The sequence below is a fragment of the Gambusia affinis genome, linkage group LG23 (genome assembly GCF_019740435.1).
Source record: "Gambusia affinis linkage group LG23, SWU_Gaff_1.0, whole genome shotgun sequence".
Lineage (NCBI taxonomy): Eukaryota > Metazoa > Chordata > Actinopteri > Cyprinodontiformes > Poeciliidae > Gambusia > Gambusia affinis.
This window is the reverse complement of record NC_057890.1, coordinates 1,078,470-1,094,020: the sequence shown is the minus strand read 5'-3', so window position 1 is coordinate 1,094,020 and position 15,551 is coordinate 1,078,470. Positions and strand designations below refer to the sequence as shown.

Below are 15,551 nucleotides of genomic sequence, written 5' to 3'. Positions count from 1 at the left end.
TCAGTTTAGTTTCAGCTACTTTCTTTTCATAAAATAATCTAAGTTAATGGTGAAAAATGTCCTGATTATTCCCAGAGTCATTGCTTTTTGATGTGTTTGACAGAACAAACTATACTGAACTGAATATCAATATCAATATCTATAACAGGTATCGCACACCAAGGATTTCTCTATAATGATGAATATAGATAAATGCTGTGTGCTTATTTAGAAAGGTGTTGATCATATTTACAGCAAAGATAAAATCTTAAAAATACCCAGCATGCATTTCTTAGAAAAGGCACAACTAAAGTAGAATCTCAGCAGCTCAGCCTCCCTCCTAAGCCTGGAAACTCTTTTCTCTTCCCATCTGGACTGCTATGCTTTAAAAGCGTGGCCCTCCATTGGCTACGGCCATGCTAGCAGGTTGTTTCCTTTCTAAGGAGGTGTGTCAGGGGGGTAAATGAGGAGGGAGTGAGAGCTGGGGTAATACGTCACAGGCATAAAAGCATGAGCGAATGAAGATGAGGAGATGACGGCCTTGCAGCCCTCAGCAGAGGTATTCAATGATTCATGGACTTAGTGCATTGATATCAGTGGACCTGAGATAGTGAGACACACACACACCGTTAGGTTCGTATATGAAAGCCAAAAGCCCCGCTGTCATCTGTTTGTGTTTAAATAGCGTGAGCTAAAAAAGAAAGTGTTATGTTTGGCTTCTTGTCTTGTTGTTTTGAAAGGCAAACCCTTTTTTTGAAGAAGTGAGGTAAAAGCAAAGGTTTGAGCTGTGACTCTGTCCCAGCGGGCAGCCTAAGGAGATGCTTGGGGATTGTGTCCTCCAGCATAAACATCTGTTTTCTCCTTTTTGTGAAGCCCACAGCAGCTTGGTACATTACCATAATCCTTAGTTTGCTCCACACTTCTCCCCCTCTGAGTTAACACACATTCTTGCACCAGTGTAATCCCTTACCTGATAAAAACATCATAATGCTTGAGCACGGTTATTATCCATGAATTACATTCAGTTATTTTCTGCTTTTCACATCAAACATGGAAGTACGGCTGATTTCCTGTCAAAGATAATCTAGGCGCATACGCCTACACTTTGTGGGAACTACATTTCATGAACACTATGGCAAATATTAATCAACCATTCTAATGTAAAAAAACCCCCCAAACTCTTCTGATGTTCACAGGAGAATCACATCATGCTTGACTATGCAAAACTGAAGTATGATGCAGATATTTAAGCTTAAACTACATAGTTTTATTATTAGCTGACAAAATGGCTGCCAAAACTGTCAGTGTTCTATTCCTTAGATATCTCCGTCCCACAGGAGGCCAGAAATACTTGAATTTCCTTATAGAACATCATCATGAAGGAGAAAAACCACTGAGCCAAAATGGCCACTAGCCTTTCTTCGTTGAACACCTGTTATCAATTATTTACCTCCATCGATACACTCTTCCATCCCAATTATGGTAAGATTGTGATGGAATCTTCTATCCCAATGTATGGATCATATGTCTTCTATCACTTGATACAAAACAGAGCAGGATGGTGGGACAACTAGTCCCATCTACTATTACACACACAGCTCTGGCTTATCAGCTCTGATGCTGATTTTTGCTCTACATGCATGTAGCCAATTAAAGTTATAGGAATGTCTGGCATATGAAGGTGAACGGGGAATGGGTTTAATAAACCATGAGTGTAAAGTGTGTTTATTTCTGCAGACGACTTACAGGAAAACACTACAGTCCCATTTGTCACGTGGTGTGTTGAGATACAAGTCAAGTAAGTTGTTCTTTTCAGAGACTTCAGATCCAACCCTCCAACAGTTCCAAACATGCCACACTTGTTCACTCTATTTCTAATTAAACATGCTAACTGAGATGGAACTCTGATTTGTTTTTCTTTTTTTGGAGTTAATTTGGGAATTAAACAATTTGACCACAGTATGATCTTGCTGTGATGTGCTTTTCTCAAAATGGTAAAAAAACACCTGTGAAAAATCTCTGTGGAAAAAAAAATAAATTATTATTTGGAATTGTTTTTAAGTACTAACAAGCAGCAGCAGATGTTTCTCGATCTTGTCATTAAGTTATCTCAGATTCAGCTGCTCCAAACAAGGTTTGCTTTTTTTGAAGTTATTGAGTCCATTTTGCTCATTGTGGTGTAAATAATTTTTGTAAATATATTTTGTTTTAGTTCTGTTAATCAAATAAAACTTTTAAAATTTTATGGGGAAGAGGATTATTATTTTATTCTAAATAAAAAAGGTTGGAAGTGGCATTCAAACCTTTTTTTGGCTGTATGTACATTTGCTAACCCTGTCCTGCAGCCAACACTCATCTGTCTTCTCACATTTCCAAGTCTGTCCATGGGGGAAGCATTTTATCACGGTTCATTCATTACTTGTTCAGATGAATTACTTTATGTAACTCATGCCTTTTTCTTCTTCTGCTGTCACTTCATTGCTTCCTTTGCTCTGGAACTAAGGAGCATCAGTTACACTGCTGGGCTCATTCCAGTTTAATTTAGATGTCCATGTTAAGATGGACATACATATTGCATTTCTGTAGCCTATTAATATGCTGAGCCCAGTCTAAATGTTTTAATATTCGCTGTGTAAATTATTGAAAGTGTGTTCTTGGGCTGCTTCAGATCATTTGACAGAACTCTTTATTCCTGGATCCTTACAAAGAGATAAAAATGTAATTAAGAGCTGCAGCAGAACCATCATGGTCCTTTGCCTGGATATGACCAGTCCTCTGCACCTGTGACCTCCACATTACCACATTACCATCCACCACTGCTCTAAATGGAGAGAAATATTATTTTACCGGCTCGACTTGCTTTCTTCCCTAAGTTTCTTGAAGTCCCCATGTAGCCATACACATACCCCTCCCCACACACACATACACACAGACACACACACGCACACACACACACCGGATATTATTCTAAAAAATCCTCATCTGATGTTCCATTAGACACAGATGCCGCTGCAGCAGCTCTGGCGATAAAGTTGGCGTTTCAAGTGACTGAGCTCAGCAATTTATTAAAAGCCGGTTGAATGCCGGCAGTGACAGACGCTGTCGCCTGCCGTTGTACACACACGTGCGCTGTGTGTTGTGGCTGAAGATGGATCGGAGTACAGATTGTAAGTGACATGTTAATTTCTTCTCCGTCACTCACGGCCGAGGCGTGAGCTCCTGCAGTAAAGGAACGGCACGCTGAGCCATCAAGGATTTCTTCCTCCTCTGTTCTTTCCTCACTTATCCCTTTTTCTCTCCTCTTCTTCCTGTCATGGTCCATTCCATCACTGTTCAGGATCAAAAAAAATGTTTCATTTATCTTTTTACCACATGGCTGCAAACTACTTAATGTTCTAAAACGTGCTCTTCATATGGCCACATGCATGTTTTTAAAGTCAAGGTCAGACCACATGCCTGGACACTGAGAGGACAGATCTCTCATGTTAGAACTGTCCTCTAAGATGCTGGTCAGTGTTACCAGTCAGCCTTGATGAAATCATAAAATCACTAAGTGACGGAGGGGAGTTCAGCTCACAGACAGACTCACATAGGCCTGCTGCTTTACAGCAGCTGTCTCCCATTTCTCTAATGCACCTCTTTCATGTGAGCTGTTTTTTCTGAGTGCTTTTCTCTTTATTGTATTTCAGTTTAAGGTCTCAAAACTGTACAATAAATTCTGCTCAGATCCTGATTTTCATATTGTGTTTGTGCTTCAGATGGATGTATGATAGTTGGAGATATTTCATGTGTTGTAGTCAAATAATAAGTGTGTGTTGATAATGCTGTGTTTAGTTTTGGATTTGTGATGTTTTTGTGTTTGCTCTGAACCATCAATACATGTTTTAATGATGATATTATGGGTCATAAATATAAATGTCAACATCCAGCAGCTTTTGACTGAGACCTGTTTGTACAGTCTCTATATGAAACTGAAATATTTCCACTCACTCTGTGTGTGTGTGTGCAGGCAACCATGGTACTATGGCTGGGGCTTCAACTTGCCGCGGGGTCAGGCTCTTCTCGACAAATGGAACCAAATTCCAGACAACACAGACATCCTGGTCACGCATTGCCCCCCACTGGGTGAGATATGCATTACAGTGTGACCCCCTCCTCCCTCAAGGGACACACACATACACACGCACCCACTCTCAACCTGAGCTCAATTCACAACACAGCTCTAACCTTAACCTCTAATCCCCCTGAATACTGGGGGTTCAATGTAATTTCTTAATTTTTTACTTACACTGTGAAGAATCCCATATTTCACAGTTCTATGTCCAGATGATATTTTCATTACTTTTCATTCTGGCTGCATAGAAATTCTATTTGGGATGCGTTTTCTCAGGCAAAGGTGGGATGAGTCACTTCTCAGTTAGCAAATAAAAGTTTGGGTTCAGCTTGCTCTGGACTTCTGGAGTAGCCTTATTTACAAGCATATTGGGAACCTCAGTGCTCACCTTTCAGCTGCTAACCACTTTATCACACATTCCCATCACAGAACAAAATGCTTAACAAACAGATGCTGGATCGCAGGCTGACTGACATGGTGCTCACACACAAACTAGTGCACGTACACTTTTACACCTCATCTCCTGCTGCAGCTGTGCTGCTCCAACAACTGTTTATGATTGATTTCTATGTCTGCATCTCGGCTTTGAACACTACGATTTATTTTTCACTCAGCTTAGCCAACTGTCTCCGACTATCTGCTCACAAGCCACCAACATATGGAGCAGCTCCAGCAGGCTACTTGTGCATGACACATTTTCACTCAGATGCAAAAGCTAAGTGATAGACATGAGAGGAAGGGGAGAAATGGACAGATGTTGATGACATAAACTTTTCAAATGTTTTTGTCTCTTAGTAAAAAATAAAAAATAAAATGTATGAAAGAATTGATAAAGAACAAAGCAGAGTAAGCAAGACATTGGCAGAGCAGCAGAGGTTTATATATTTTAGGAGGTGAGAAAACAGTTTATCTGAGGGCAAAGACAAAGATATGGCCCCTTTGTTTGGCTGTGAGAAAGAAGCCAACATCACAAAGAGATGGAGTGAGAGTGAGACAAACAGAGGAGCACTCCCTGCCCAAACAGCAGCTGCTTTAAGCAAGAGGCACATTAGAGTGCAACGCCCCGAGCCCTCAGATATTCTCACTTCACTTCCACTGCAAGAACACCAATATTCTATGTTGATTAAAATGTTTTCCTCCATATATATTTTGGCTTAATGGGTTGAGAAATCAGATTGATTCATTTATTGAACTCAAGCTATTTAACAACATAGTAAAATGTTGAAAGCTGTGCTCCTGTGGGGCTGCAGAATGGTTTTACTGGTTTCCCCATGCTGGGAAAGCAGCTGGAATAGGAACAGGTGGGTGGCTCTGAGGAAGTACTGATTTAGAATGTTTCAAAGGTAAACAGATACTTGAATTTATATTTTATGTCAATTTAGACCATTTTTTTAATTTAAACATTCATTTGCAATTAAACACATTTTGGAATGTTTTTATGAAGCTTGTGAAATCTCTTTATAACAGCAGTCTGAAAACATTTACACTAAGAGGAAAAGTGATTACACTTTTTGACATTTTATGGAATTTTTTGTTACTTTCAGATTCAGATTGTCTGTCTGTGTAAGTGAATTTTCACTGAAGAAAGCAGGTCTAAAACTATATGAGTTCAGAACCAATAAAATACTATTTCTTTTCTGCAAATTCTGGTGACAGATTACTAAATGACACAGCCCCCAAAAATGTAAATTTTTATCAAACACACGGAGAAGATGATATTGCCTTATGTCTGTGGTTAAAATGATTAAACACCTTATAGATTCCATAGCAACAAGCTCAAGAATGTCTATCTTTAACTAATCTGGGTCATGTCAGTCATGAAACATCATCAGGTGTTTGCTGGGATAGCTTAGACTGTGTCTCAGAAACAAACCATGGATGGAGCTACACAGAACTTGAAAAGAATTTCACACCTCTTCAATTTGTCCACAGACATTAAAGTATTGAATTTGATTGTATGTGACAGACTAATAAAAAGTTGTGTTCACAATTCTAATTAGAAAATGACAGTGTACATTTGCGTTAATGCTGCATCCATGGCACCCAGAAGGGTAATACGTGTCTGTGGCTGGTGATCATATACTGTCCATCTCTGCGATATGAAAAATTCTTCATGGGCTTAAGGAATGAAGGGTACAGTGAGAGGAATTGCATCAGTACCGTGATGTTGGACCCTGACATCATGTCCTCGGCCTCTTCTGCCTCCTCACCCTCCACCACGACCTCACTCCTCCTCGTCTTCTCTCTGGCTGTTGATCCCATCCAAGTTCTTGTCCTTCCTTTGTCACAAATGTAACTTCATATTTGGATGTACCTCTGAGCCATGCAGAAATGGGTTGATCGTTGATGCTTCCCATATTTGTCGACATTAGAGAAAGTCAGGATTCACCTGGGAGCAACTTACCAAATCAGGACAGATTGAGAGAAAAAAGTCTAATGGAAAGGAATAGAAGTATGCTTGAACTATATGACAACTTGTCCAACCAATGTGCACGTAGACTTATATGACAAACTTTTACCTAACAATGGATTCAGGCCAACCCTGATCTCCACAATGTTCTCCTTCCTTTTCTGCTTCCTTGGTCTTCTTGTTTTTATTGATCTCCCACAAACCTCTGAGGCTACAAGCACAACAGCTGCAGTTATATTTATATAACATTTAGGGGTGTTACAGTAGAGGGGTTTAAATACACATAAGCATAACACACTATAATTGTATTATTTTTGTAATTCGTCTTATACAAAAATGTAATTCTACAATGTTTCTTTCAATGTGGCAACATATGAAACAATGAAATGGGTCTGAATGAGTTTGCATTGATCTGCAGATCCAGTAGATGTTCATCAGTAACTGAAAGTGACATTCTCGTCTTACCTTACTGCAATAATGGTTCTGTTCAGATTGTTTCAGAAATTCCCTTAATTGAATGTTTGATGGCTTTGGGTTGATTTCCTGTGTTTTCACCGCTTACATGCCTGAGTGAAGGTTATAAATTTCACCTCCCCTCTAATGGCGATACATCACTTTTCCAAACAAAGCTTTTCATTCTGAACTGTTTGTGGGATGGTAAACTGCTCAGAACAGCACAAAGGGTAAAAAAAACAGGCTGTCTGAAAGCAGCCATATAAAATAAAGATCAATCAAAGCCACACACAGGCGCAAACTTCACAGTACGTGTGACAAGAATGAAGCATGGAGTGTGTAGGATTTAATGGCTGCGCAGTGAGGAGGCACGCTGCTGACGCTGAGTCAATAAAAGCATCTAGTCAGAGGAATAAAATGAGCGAGGAGTATGAGACTCCATTTTTCGCCTCCTGTCACTCTTTCCAGACAACAATAATAAAGTGGAAACAAAAGACCAGAGAAAAGCAGCAAACAAGAAAAGAAAATAGATAAAAAGACTAATAGAGGTTTTAAAGAAGAAAAAATCAAACAGCACTTTTTAGCAACAGAGTAATTCTTCTGGATTTCAGATAAAACCTTGGTTTAAAAAAAAATATTAGTTTTTCTCAGTTACTTTAATGCATTTCTCAGCACAGAATTCAAATTCTCAAAACTTCTTGTTCAGTCTTTAAAAAGTAGTTTCTCATTTCTGTGAGCAAGTTACAAATGCTTTTGTGCATCCATTTAAAATACTGTACTGTTTCCTCTATTCTCTTTTCGCTTATGTCTTGTTGATAAAAATGTATTATACGACTCTCTTTTGAATAATCAACCTCCACAACATTTAAACCACAACATTGTACAATTTTTTGCGTCTAATAAAACCATTTTTAAGCTTTCTCTGTTTCATAACTTCCTGAGATCTATAAAAGTCAGTCTCCCAACAACCAGCACAGCCAAGCCCCGTCTCAGTGTGGAGTGAATATGTGCTGCAAACCTATATATACTAGGCAGTATTAATTGGTCGCCTACTATACTCATATCACATAGCAGTGTGATATGAGTATAGTAGGCATACCAACCATAACACTCCAACATCCAGCCTGAGCTGCTGCCAGGTTGTGATGAGTTTGAATCCTGAGCATAATGCCTGTGTGGCCAAATTCTTAACAGCCTAGCAGCGCTGAAGGCCCAGGTCTTTATGTCACACTGTTCCCCCCAAACAGACACAGTTCAATGATCCAACAGAAGTTTCAGTCATGTTCAAAACTTCACTCAAATTTCACCGTTGTGGGGTGAAGACCCCACTTTGATTTTGACATCCTCGAAGAATTTGTCCTGCAAAGACCCGGTGTAAATTTCCTCTTGCTAGTTATGACATATGTAATTTCATAGGTAGCATTTCTTTTCGCGTTGCACATTTTAAAGAGATGGCATAAAACTTCTCCTACTTGATCCAAAAAACAATGATCTTATCTAAGATTTTGATCTTTTTGTACATTTAATGAACAAGAGGATTCAGCTATCACTTTAGCATATCTATAATTTTTTTGCTTGTTTGTTTTGTATAGTTTCTAATGTAACCTAAACATTCTATAAATCAGTTGATGAAACATCATACTGCAGCCTGGTGATTCTGCTACTTCACACGTCTGATTTCTCCAGGTTTCCTGGACTGGGTTCCTAAAAAGATGCAGCGTGTTGGATGCATGGAACTGCTCAACACAGTTCAGAGGAGAGTCCAGCCCAAATTTCATGTGTTTGGACACATCCATGAAGGTAAATGCCTCTGCTTTTTATACCTCCTCTAGGAGGTTGTGTTTGTCATGTTTTCAAGCTGTTGCGTTCAAAAGGTCGTTGCTGATGTGTTTCCATCTTGGCATTGTGGGGTGATAACAGGCCTCAACTGTTATTTGAGGCCTGGTGAAATATTCAGTAAAGCAATATTTCACCTTCATGATGCTAACTGTAAGCTATAACACCTGTAAGCTGTAACTTTATGAGCAAGCTAAAATTAAATCAGGTATACCTATAGCATTGTTTGAAACCAAGGCTATTTAGTGAATATGCCTCTCAAATACTTTCTTACTGTTTTTAAAATTTAAATCTGTTGAAACATTCTTTTTTTCTTAGTTTTTCGCCATATCTGTTTTAATTTTCTAATTATTATTATCATATTATCCCACTCTCACTTGCTCTTCTCACACCCTTGACTATGAACATTTCGACTGATAGTCGAAATGTCCTGACCTCTTCCTCAATCTGACGCTGGGTTAGGTAGAGGGGGACTCCTCTAATGAATCCCCCTAATTCTGCCTCTTTCTCTGGCTGTGAACTTGCCACGCCCTCAAAGTTGTCATAATTAAACACATTGATTATTTTGGCTATTTTGCTGCGTTAGTTTTTAGCTTTACGGCTTGTGGCAGTTTGTCCATTGCCACACACTTCTCTCCAGATCCAGTTAACCCAAACGACAAAATCTGTACAATCAATCGTCAACATGGAACTTTGGTCAAAGGACAGGAGGAGGGTGTCCTGATGAGGGCTGAAAAATTTCATTGTGTTAGCCAGATGTCCATAAAGAAAATCAACCAATCAACACAAGTGATTTATAATATACTTTTTTAGTTAAATTACGATTGGTTGGCCCAGGCAAGGGGTTTGCCAGCTCACCCCTGACCAACACTAACCTGTACAGTGTGCCACTGCTCTTGGCTTCTGCTTGGCCTTCTCATTGTTGTACATACTACTTCTGCAAGCTTGCTGTATTAGCAGTACATGTTCATCTCAGATCTGACGTGGACTACATTATTATATTTAATTATATCTGGTTACATAAAAGCATAGCGGTCTCACTGTTACTGCTGGTTAGCTGTTACATACTCATCTGCAATTCATCCAGGCCAGCAGGGGCAGCGAGGCAGCTCCCTGTGCTGAGGATTACTTTTTTCGGGGTTACCAGGTCAGTGTGGGACCCTGGAGCAGCAGTCCCTGATCAGAGACAACCAGATTAGAAAGTAGATCAGATTATTTTGAAAGAGTTGAGTTTAGTGCCGCTTTCTTCATTATTGAGAGGGCTCCAGGAGAAATTTATAAAGAAGTGCATTTTTGAGTTGTTGCATTTCAAATATTAAAGGGCCTAAATAGAGTTGCAGACATCACTTCCACAATCCTGCAGTCAAAGAAAACACTCTCACAGTGAGGTCATTTAAAAGATGACAGCTAACCTCCGTTGTATCTGTTACTTGAAGACATGTTGCTCCAAAGGGTTTTTGGAGCCCGGGTTTTTTTTTTGTTTTTTTTTTACATTACTGTCTTAAATCTCACACTCACACACTTAGTACACTGTTACTTCCATTCCTAGGAACTCATGCTGCTCCTTATCTTTCATTTGTGCCATTAACAACTGCATGTAGAATTCTGCCTCTCCTTCATGGCTCATCAAACAAACCATTTCATCAACCATAGTTTACGTTTGTGAATATTTACGAAAGAACAGTGTCTGGCCTCACTGTACTCAAGACTAAATCTACATTTGTCTTGCAGCGTATGATTTAGATATTAGAGTTTTCCCAGTAAAAAGTTTTCCTTGTAATAATTGACATTATTGAACACAGTTTGGGGATTTTAAATGTTTGTTTTAAAGCAAATTCTTAAGATTTGTTTCAGTTTTCAATTCAGTTTATTTAGAACACCAATTCACAATAAATGTTATCTCTAGGCACATTACAAAAACAATCAATAATTTCAGCTGACTTATACATTCTAATTGATCCTAGTTATCAGTAGCTTAAAAAGTTTATGTTTAAAGAAACCTAGCAGATTGCAGATGTTGTGGTAGCAGAGAGCAATGGGGAGTTTGTGAGCAGTGTGTACACAAGTCTGATTGACGGTGCAATGAGACCCTCTTCTCGGCTCTGGTTGTTTATAACCAAGTGGTGTGTTTCTGCAGTTAGTACTGGGAGAAGGCAGAGGAGCTCAATTTTGTTCACAGATTGTCTTAGGTTGTCATGACATAATGATAATTTTAACAGATATGTAAAAAACATATATATATATATTTTTTTAAATAAAAGTTACATAATGAAGCTTCTGGGGAGCACATCCAAAAGACAGCATTTAGACCTCTGCACTGAAAACGTCTATGTTATTTCACCAGATATTGATCTCTGAACTCTTCCTGAGTTAAAACATTATTCCTTATAACAGTATTATTCCTTATAACAGTGTTATTGTTTCTAAATTAATATAAACTTTTTTTTTTATTTTTTTTTTTTTGCATTATTTGCAAAAAAATTGCACTGCATCTTTTTTGTTGTTCTGACCATTTCTCATTTTCTGCTAATAAATACAAAATTTTTGCTTGGAATTTCAAAGACTTGTCAGTAGTTCATGAACAAACAATGTTCATTTTATTCAGACATATACCTATGAAAAGTAAAATCAGGGAAACTAATAATTTTAAGTGATCTCTTAATTTTTTCCAGAGCTGTTTAACATAACATGTATTGTGTTAAGGTAACTTAAATGGTTTAAAGCTGTGTTTGCCCTAAAATGAATTGAGGAGCTAAAAGTTGTGGCAACTAGAATTGGATCTTTTTTAAATAGATTTTACCATCTAATTTAGTCTGGCTCAAAATAGATGACAACAATCAACACATTTTAAGTAAGTTCTAAGAAACATAGGATACTTACTAGTTCAGTTTACTGAGTGAAACTTTTTTTAATCCATGTTAGCCTGACAGAAAATATTTGAGTTAAATGTACTTAAATTGAATATTTTTCTGAACTGAATGGTTTAGGTTAATAATCTTACACTTCTTAGACAGTTTCCTCAAATTGAGTTAAACTAACTTATCAGGTTTTACAGTGCACCTGAACTCCATAACGACTCAACAGAATGTTCTCCAGAGGAACATGAGAAACACCAGAACCAACAATGAGATATACATAGCCTGTGTGGAATGAATGTATGAATATGTTTTATTTTCATCCACTTCATTTAAGAGTCATAAAAGCTGATAAAAGTTCTTTTAAGTTTTTTTTTTTCCTTATTGTACAGGTTATGGTATGATGACAGACGGCACCACAACGTTCATCAACGCCTCAGCTTGCACAGTGAACTTCCTGCCCATGAACCCACCTATCGTCTTTGACCTTCCCAACCCCAGGACCACATGACTGCAGACTGCTGGAGTCCAGACCCCAGCCGTCCGCCAGGAGAAAGGAGCCTAAAGAGGAAGTTGAATGTGAAGGGCTGGACAGATGGCAGTGTGTAAATATAATCCTGGTGTGCGTTTCACAGAGTGCCATAGTGGCAGACTGATGCTTCCTCAGGCTTTCATCATTATTCCATGTGCCATAACTACTTCTTCATGTCAACACGGGGCTTGAAAAGCAGATGCATGGACTCATGGAGAGAAACATTAATATGCAGAGAATTTGTAACATTTCTTTGTCCTTGCTGCACTGACAATCTAATGCTACCGTCAGAGACAAAAGAGACTTCATTGTCAGTTCATTAAAATTAACAGTGAAACAGTCCAACTCCTCGTGTACACCAGAGCCTTGGCTGAGCAGCAACGGAACGTTTGCCAAGAGGATTTCACACCACTCTTCCTACTTTTCAACTTTAATTTCCCATGTCTTTCCCAGTCCCCTGCACACACACAGACCGTCCCATCTCCCCTTTTATGCCTCCACTTCCTCTCGTCTCCTTAGGGCCAAAGCATGCTGGAATGTGTTTTCTGTGTTTTTTCTTTTTTCCCATTGGCATGTTTGCACATGCAAGACATCAAAGGAAGTGTACAAGGGCAGCGAGAGGTCTCTGCCACAGGCTGACAGTATGTTGGGGTGTCAGATGTGTCAACACTACTCTCTGGGGCTCATCGCAGCCTCAGGTGATTCTCTTAACCAGCTGAAAGGCAGAAACAGGGTGTATGCCCCCCCCCCCCCTCCCTCTGTATCACTGCTCCTCCATCCTCCCCACCCCTCCCGCTGTGAATAGCTCAGAATGTAGCTGGTGCTGTCTGAGAGCTGAAAGGGACCACCATTAAACCTGAAGGTGCTACATGCTAACACTGCTATCCATTCAAGACAAGCAACACTGGAACACTGGGAGCAGCAGCTAGTGTTTCAGACTCCTCAGTTACTGTGTTTGTAAGAGGACTGGACAACCTGGTTCTTTCAGTCAGGACAGGAGAGCTGTAACTGATATTTGTAAAGTTCCTCCCTCAGAATAAAGAAGAGCTTGAAGCTCTTAAATGCTGTTGCTATGCTATGCTTTTTCATCGAAAAAAAAGTTAATAATTGTGGTTGTTACATTTCATTTGGTCTTTCTTAGTAATGTAAATGCTTGGTGTGGTATTTATTCTTTTTGTTTAGCTGTATGTATTGATGAACTCTTTAATGTCTTTTATATTTAAAAACAAAAGTAGATAAAAATTTGTAAAATCGTTTGGATTTTTTCAAGGTTCTATCTTGTAGATTTGGTCATCTAAATATGCTGAGCATACCAAGACCAGGTCACTACAAATCTGTCTGCACTCCAACGATGCGTGTGAATATTCCTCAGTTTATTCCTCTTCGTCCTCTCCTGCTTCTTCTTAAGTCTAAGTCTATTGCACTATGATGTCTTAAGGATTTTTTTTGAAGTTATGAATAATGAGTGTATACCAACAGCATTTAACTGCTTTACTGTACTGTGCTTTGACAAAGTGTCATTGTGCTTTCAAATTTAAGGGCCCTTTAAATCAGAATTAGAACTTCAGAAATCAGATGTCTAAGATCCAATTCACTGTCTGCCACAGGTAAAACCTATGGAAACTTGCATTTACAGTTTATTTCTAAATTCTATAGGATCATCTCATATCAGACGTAAAAATAGAAATGCACAAAGTCTTTGTGGTATCTCATTTCACAATGGTGGCTTATTTATAGAACAACATTCATACACAAGAAAATCTCAGATCTTGTTTAGAACATCGAAGTAAAGACCAAAAACAAATAAATCATAAAAGCAATGGATTAAAGATATTAAAATATAGATATTTAAGGCCTAAAGAAACTAAATATTTCAAACAGTTCATTAGTCTGACATTTTGAAAAGTTGCTTTAAATCATAGTGTTATCAGTCTTGATTTAAAGGAACCAACAGTTTCCACACACCATAAGTTGTCATTGAGTATGTTCCAGAGCTGAGGAGCATAGAACCTCCATGCAGCCTCACCTTGTTTAGTTCTGTCTGGTTTCTACAGACCTGGAATAGGAACATCACTTCAGGTCTCTATGGTTCATACTTGACAAGCAACCAATGAAGTTGCTGCCACCGGAAACTTTTGGTGCTCATGACCAAAGCCAAGACAATTTTAAGAAAAATCATTCAAGATTGTGAAACTAGGGCACTCATGCTGACCTCTGTCCTCTGGCCCAGACTGCTTACAATACATTCAATACATAACTCAGTGTTAAACAGAACTGTTACCATGTTGAGGTGCATGTATATTTCAGTTAGCTGAATTGCTGAGAAACAAAAAAACCGTATCATGCATCAACAGCTCCCTAAATGTTCCAATCATCAGAATATTAAAAGGTCTTGGTTAGCAGTGTATTAAACATAGTGACAACTGAAATGTCCAAATTACTTTAATAATCAGTTTAAGAAAAATGTCTTAATGAAAGTTTTCTTGGTTTGTATTTGGAAACTGTTTATGTGAATGTAAGGAAAACCAAGACATGGAATGATGTTTTTATGCAAGGCTGTTTGTCTGGTCCACCTGCAGGTTTGTGTGCATATTTACCGTCTGTCTCCTCCTAAATCTGTTCTGCTTCAGTAGCTGTATTAATGTGCTTCCTGATCTATCCACAAAGACACAGACTGGTTATTGGTTTCTTCAGACATTTTCCATTCAGGAGAAAAAGTACTTCTGCTCTTCAGACAATCTTTGTGTCAATGTTTTTTTCTTTAAAAATAAAAAAGGGATTTTTTTTCCCTAGGGAAGTAAAGAAGAGCCTCCACAGGCAGACTGAGGTACTGCAGCAGTGGTGTGATTTAAAAGGGAGTCATTTTTGTCCTGTGACAGTTTTACTTCATAGACCTTTTATATTTCAATATTACTGGATACGTATGCCCATTTTTAATGAATGAATGTATAGAATTTTAAAGATGACAAGAAGTTTTGATTTGCTGTTATATATTTTTTCCATTGTTATTGGAACATTTTGTGTGCTTGGATAAATTCGGATCCATCAGCATCTGGACACATCTGTAATGTGAGTTACCTTGCGTTTTTTAAAACAACAGATGAAATTCTGTAGGTTCTGAGACACTATTCAACAATCAAATAAAAACCTTATCTGTGATCAGCGGATCTCGTCTCCCGACCCTTTTTTTTTTTAAACAGATTTGCAGAAAAATAAATTGAAAGGTTGTGAGGTATGTTTTCACCAAGTTTTTCCCTTTTTTCAGTCAGAGATATTTGTGTCTATTATCAGTTGTAGAGGTTAGAGCAGGAAGTTAATTTCCAGTAGCTAAACCTTCTCTTTGTTTGGCTCACATTTGTTCCATAAGTCCTC

General features: G+C 38.4%; 1 protein-coding gene across 1 annotated transcript in view; it reads left to right on the top strand.

Annotated features, from left to right (window-relative positions):
- The window catches only part of mpped1 (metallophosphoesterase domain containing 1), a 61,240-nt gene extending 45,901 nt beyond the window's left edge, over positions 1 to 15,339 (top strand). Inside the window, exons 6-8 of the mRNA XM_044107597.1 lie at positions 3,989 to 4,104; positions 8,643 to 8,756; positions 12,040 to 15,339. Coding sequence (XP_043963532.1) covers positions 3,989 to 4,104; positions 8,643 to 8,756; positions 12,040 to 12,158 — 349 coding nt within the window. The 3' untranslated portion in view covers positions 12,159 to 15,339. The remainder of the gene's footprint in view (positions 1 to 3,988; positions 4,105 to 8,642; positions 8,757 to 12,039) is intronic.
- Positions 15,340 to 15,551: the final 212 nt, after the last annotated feature.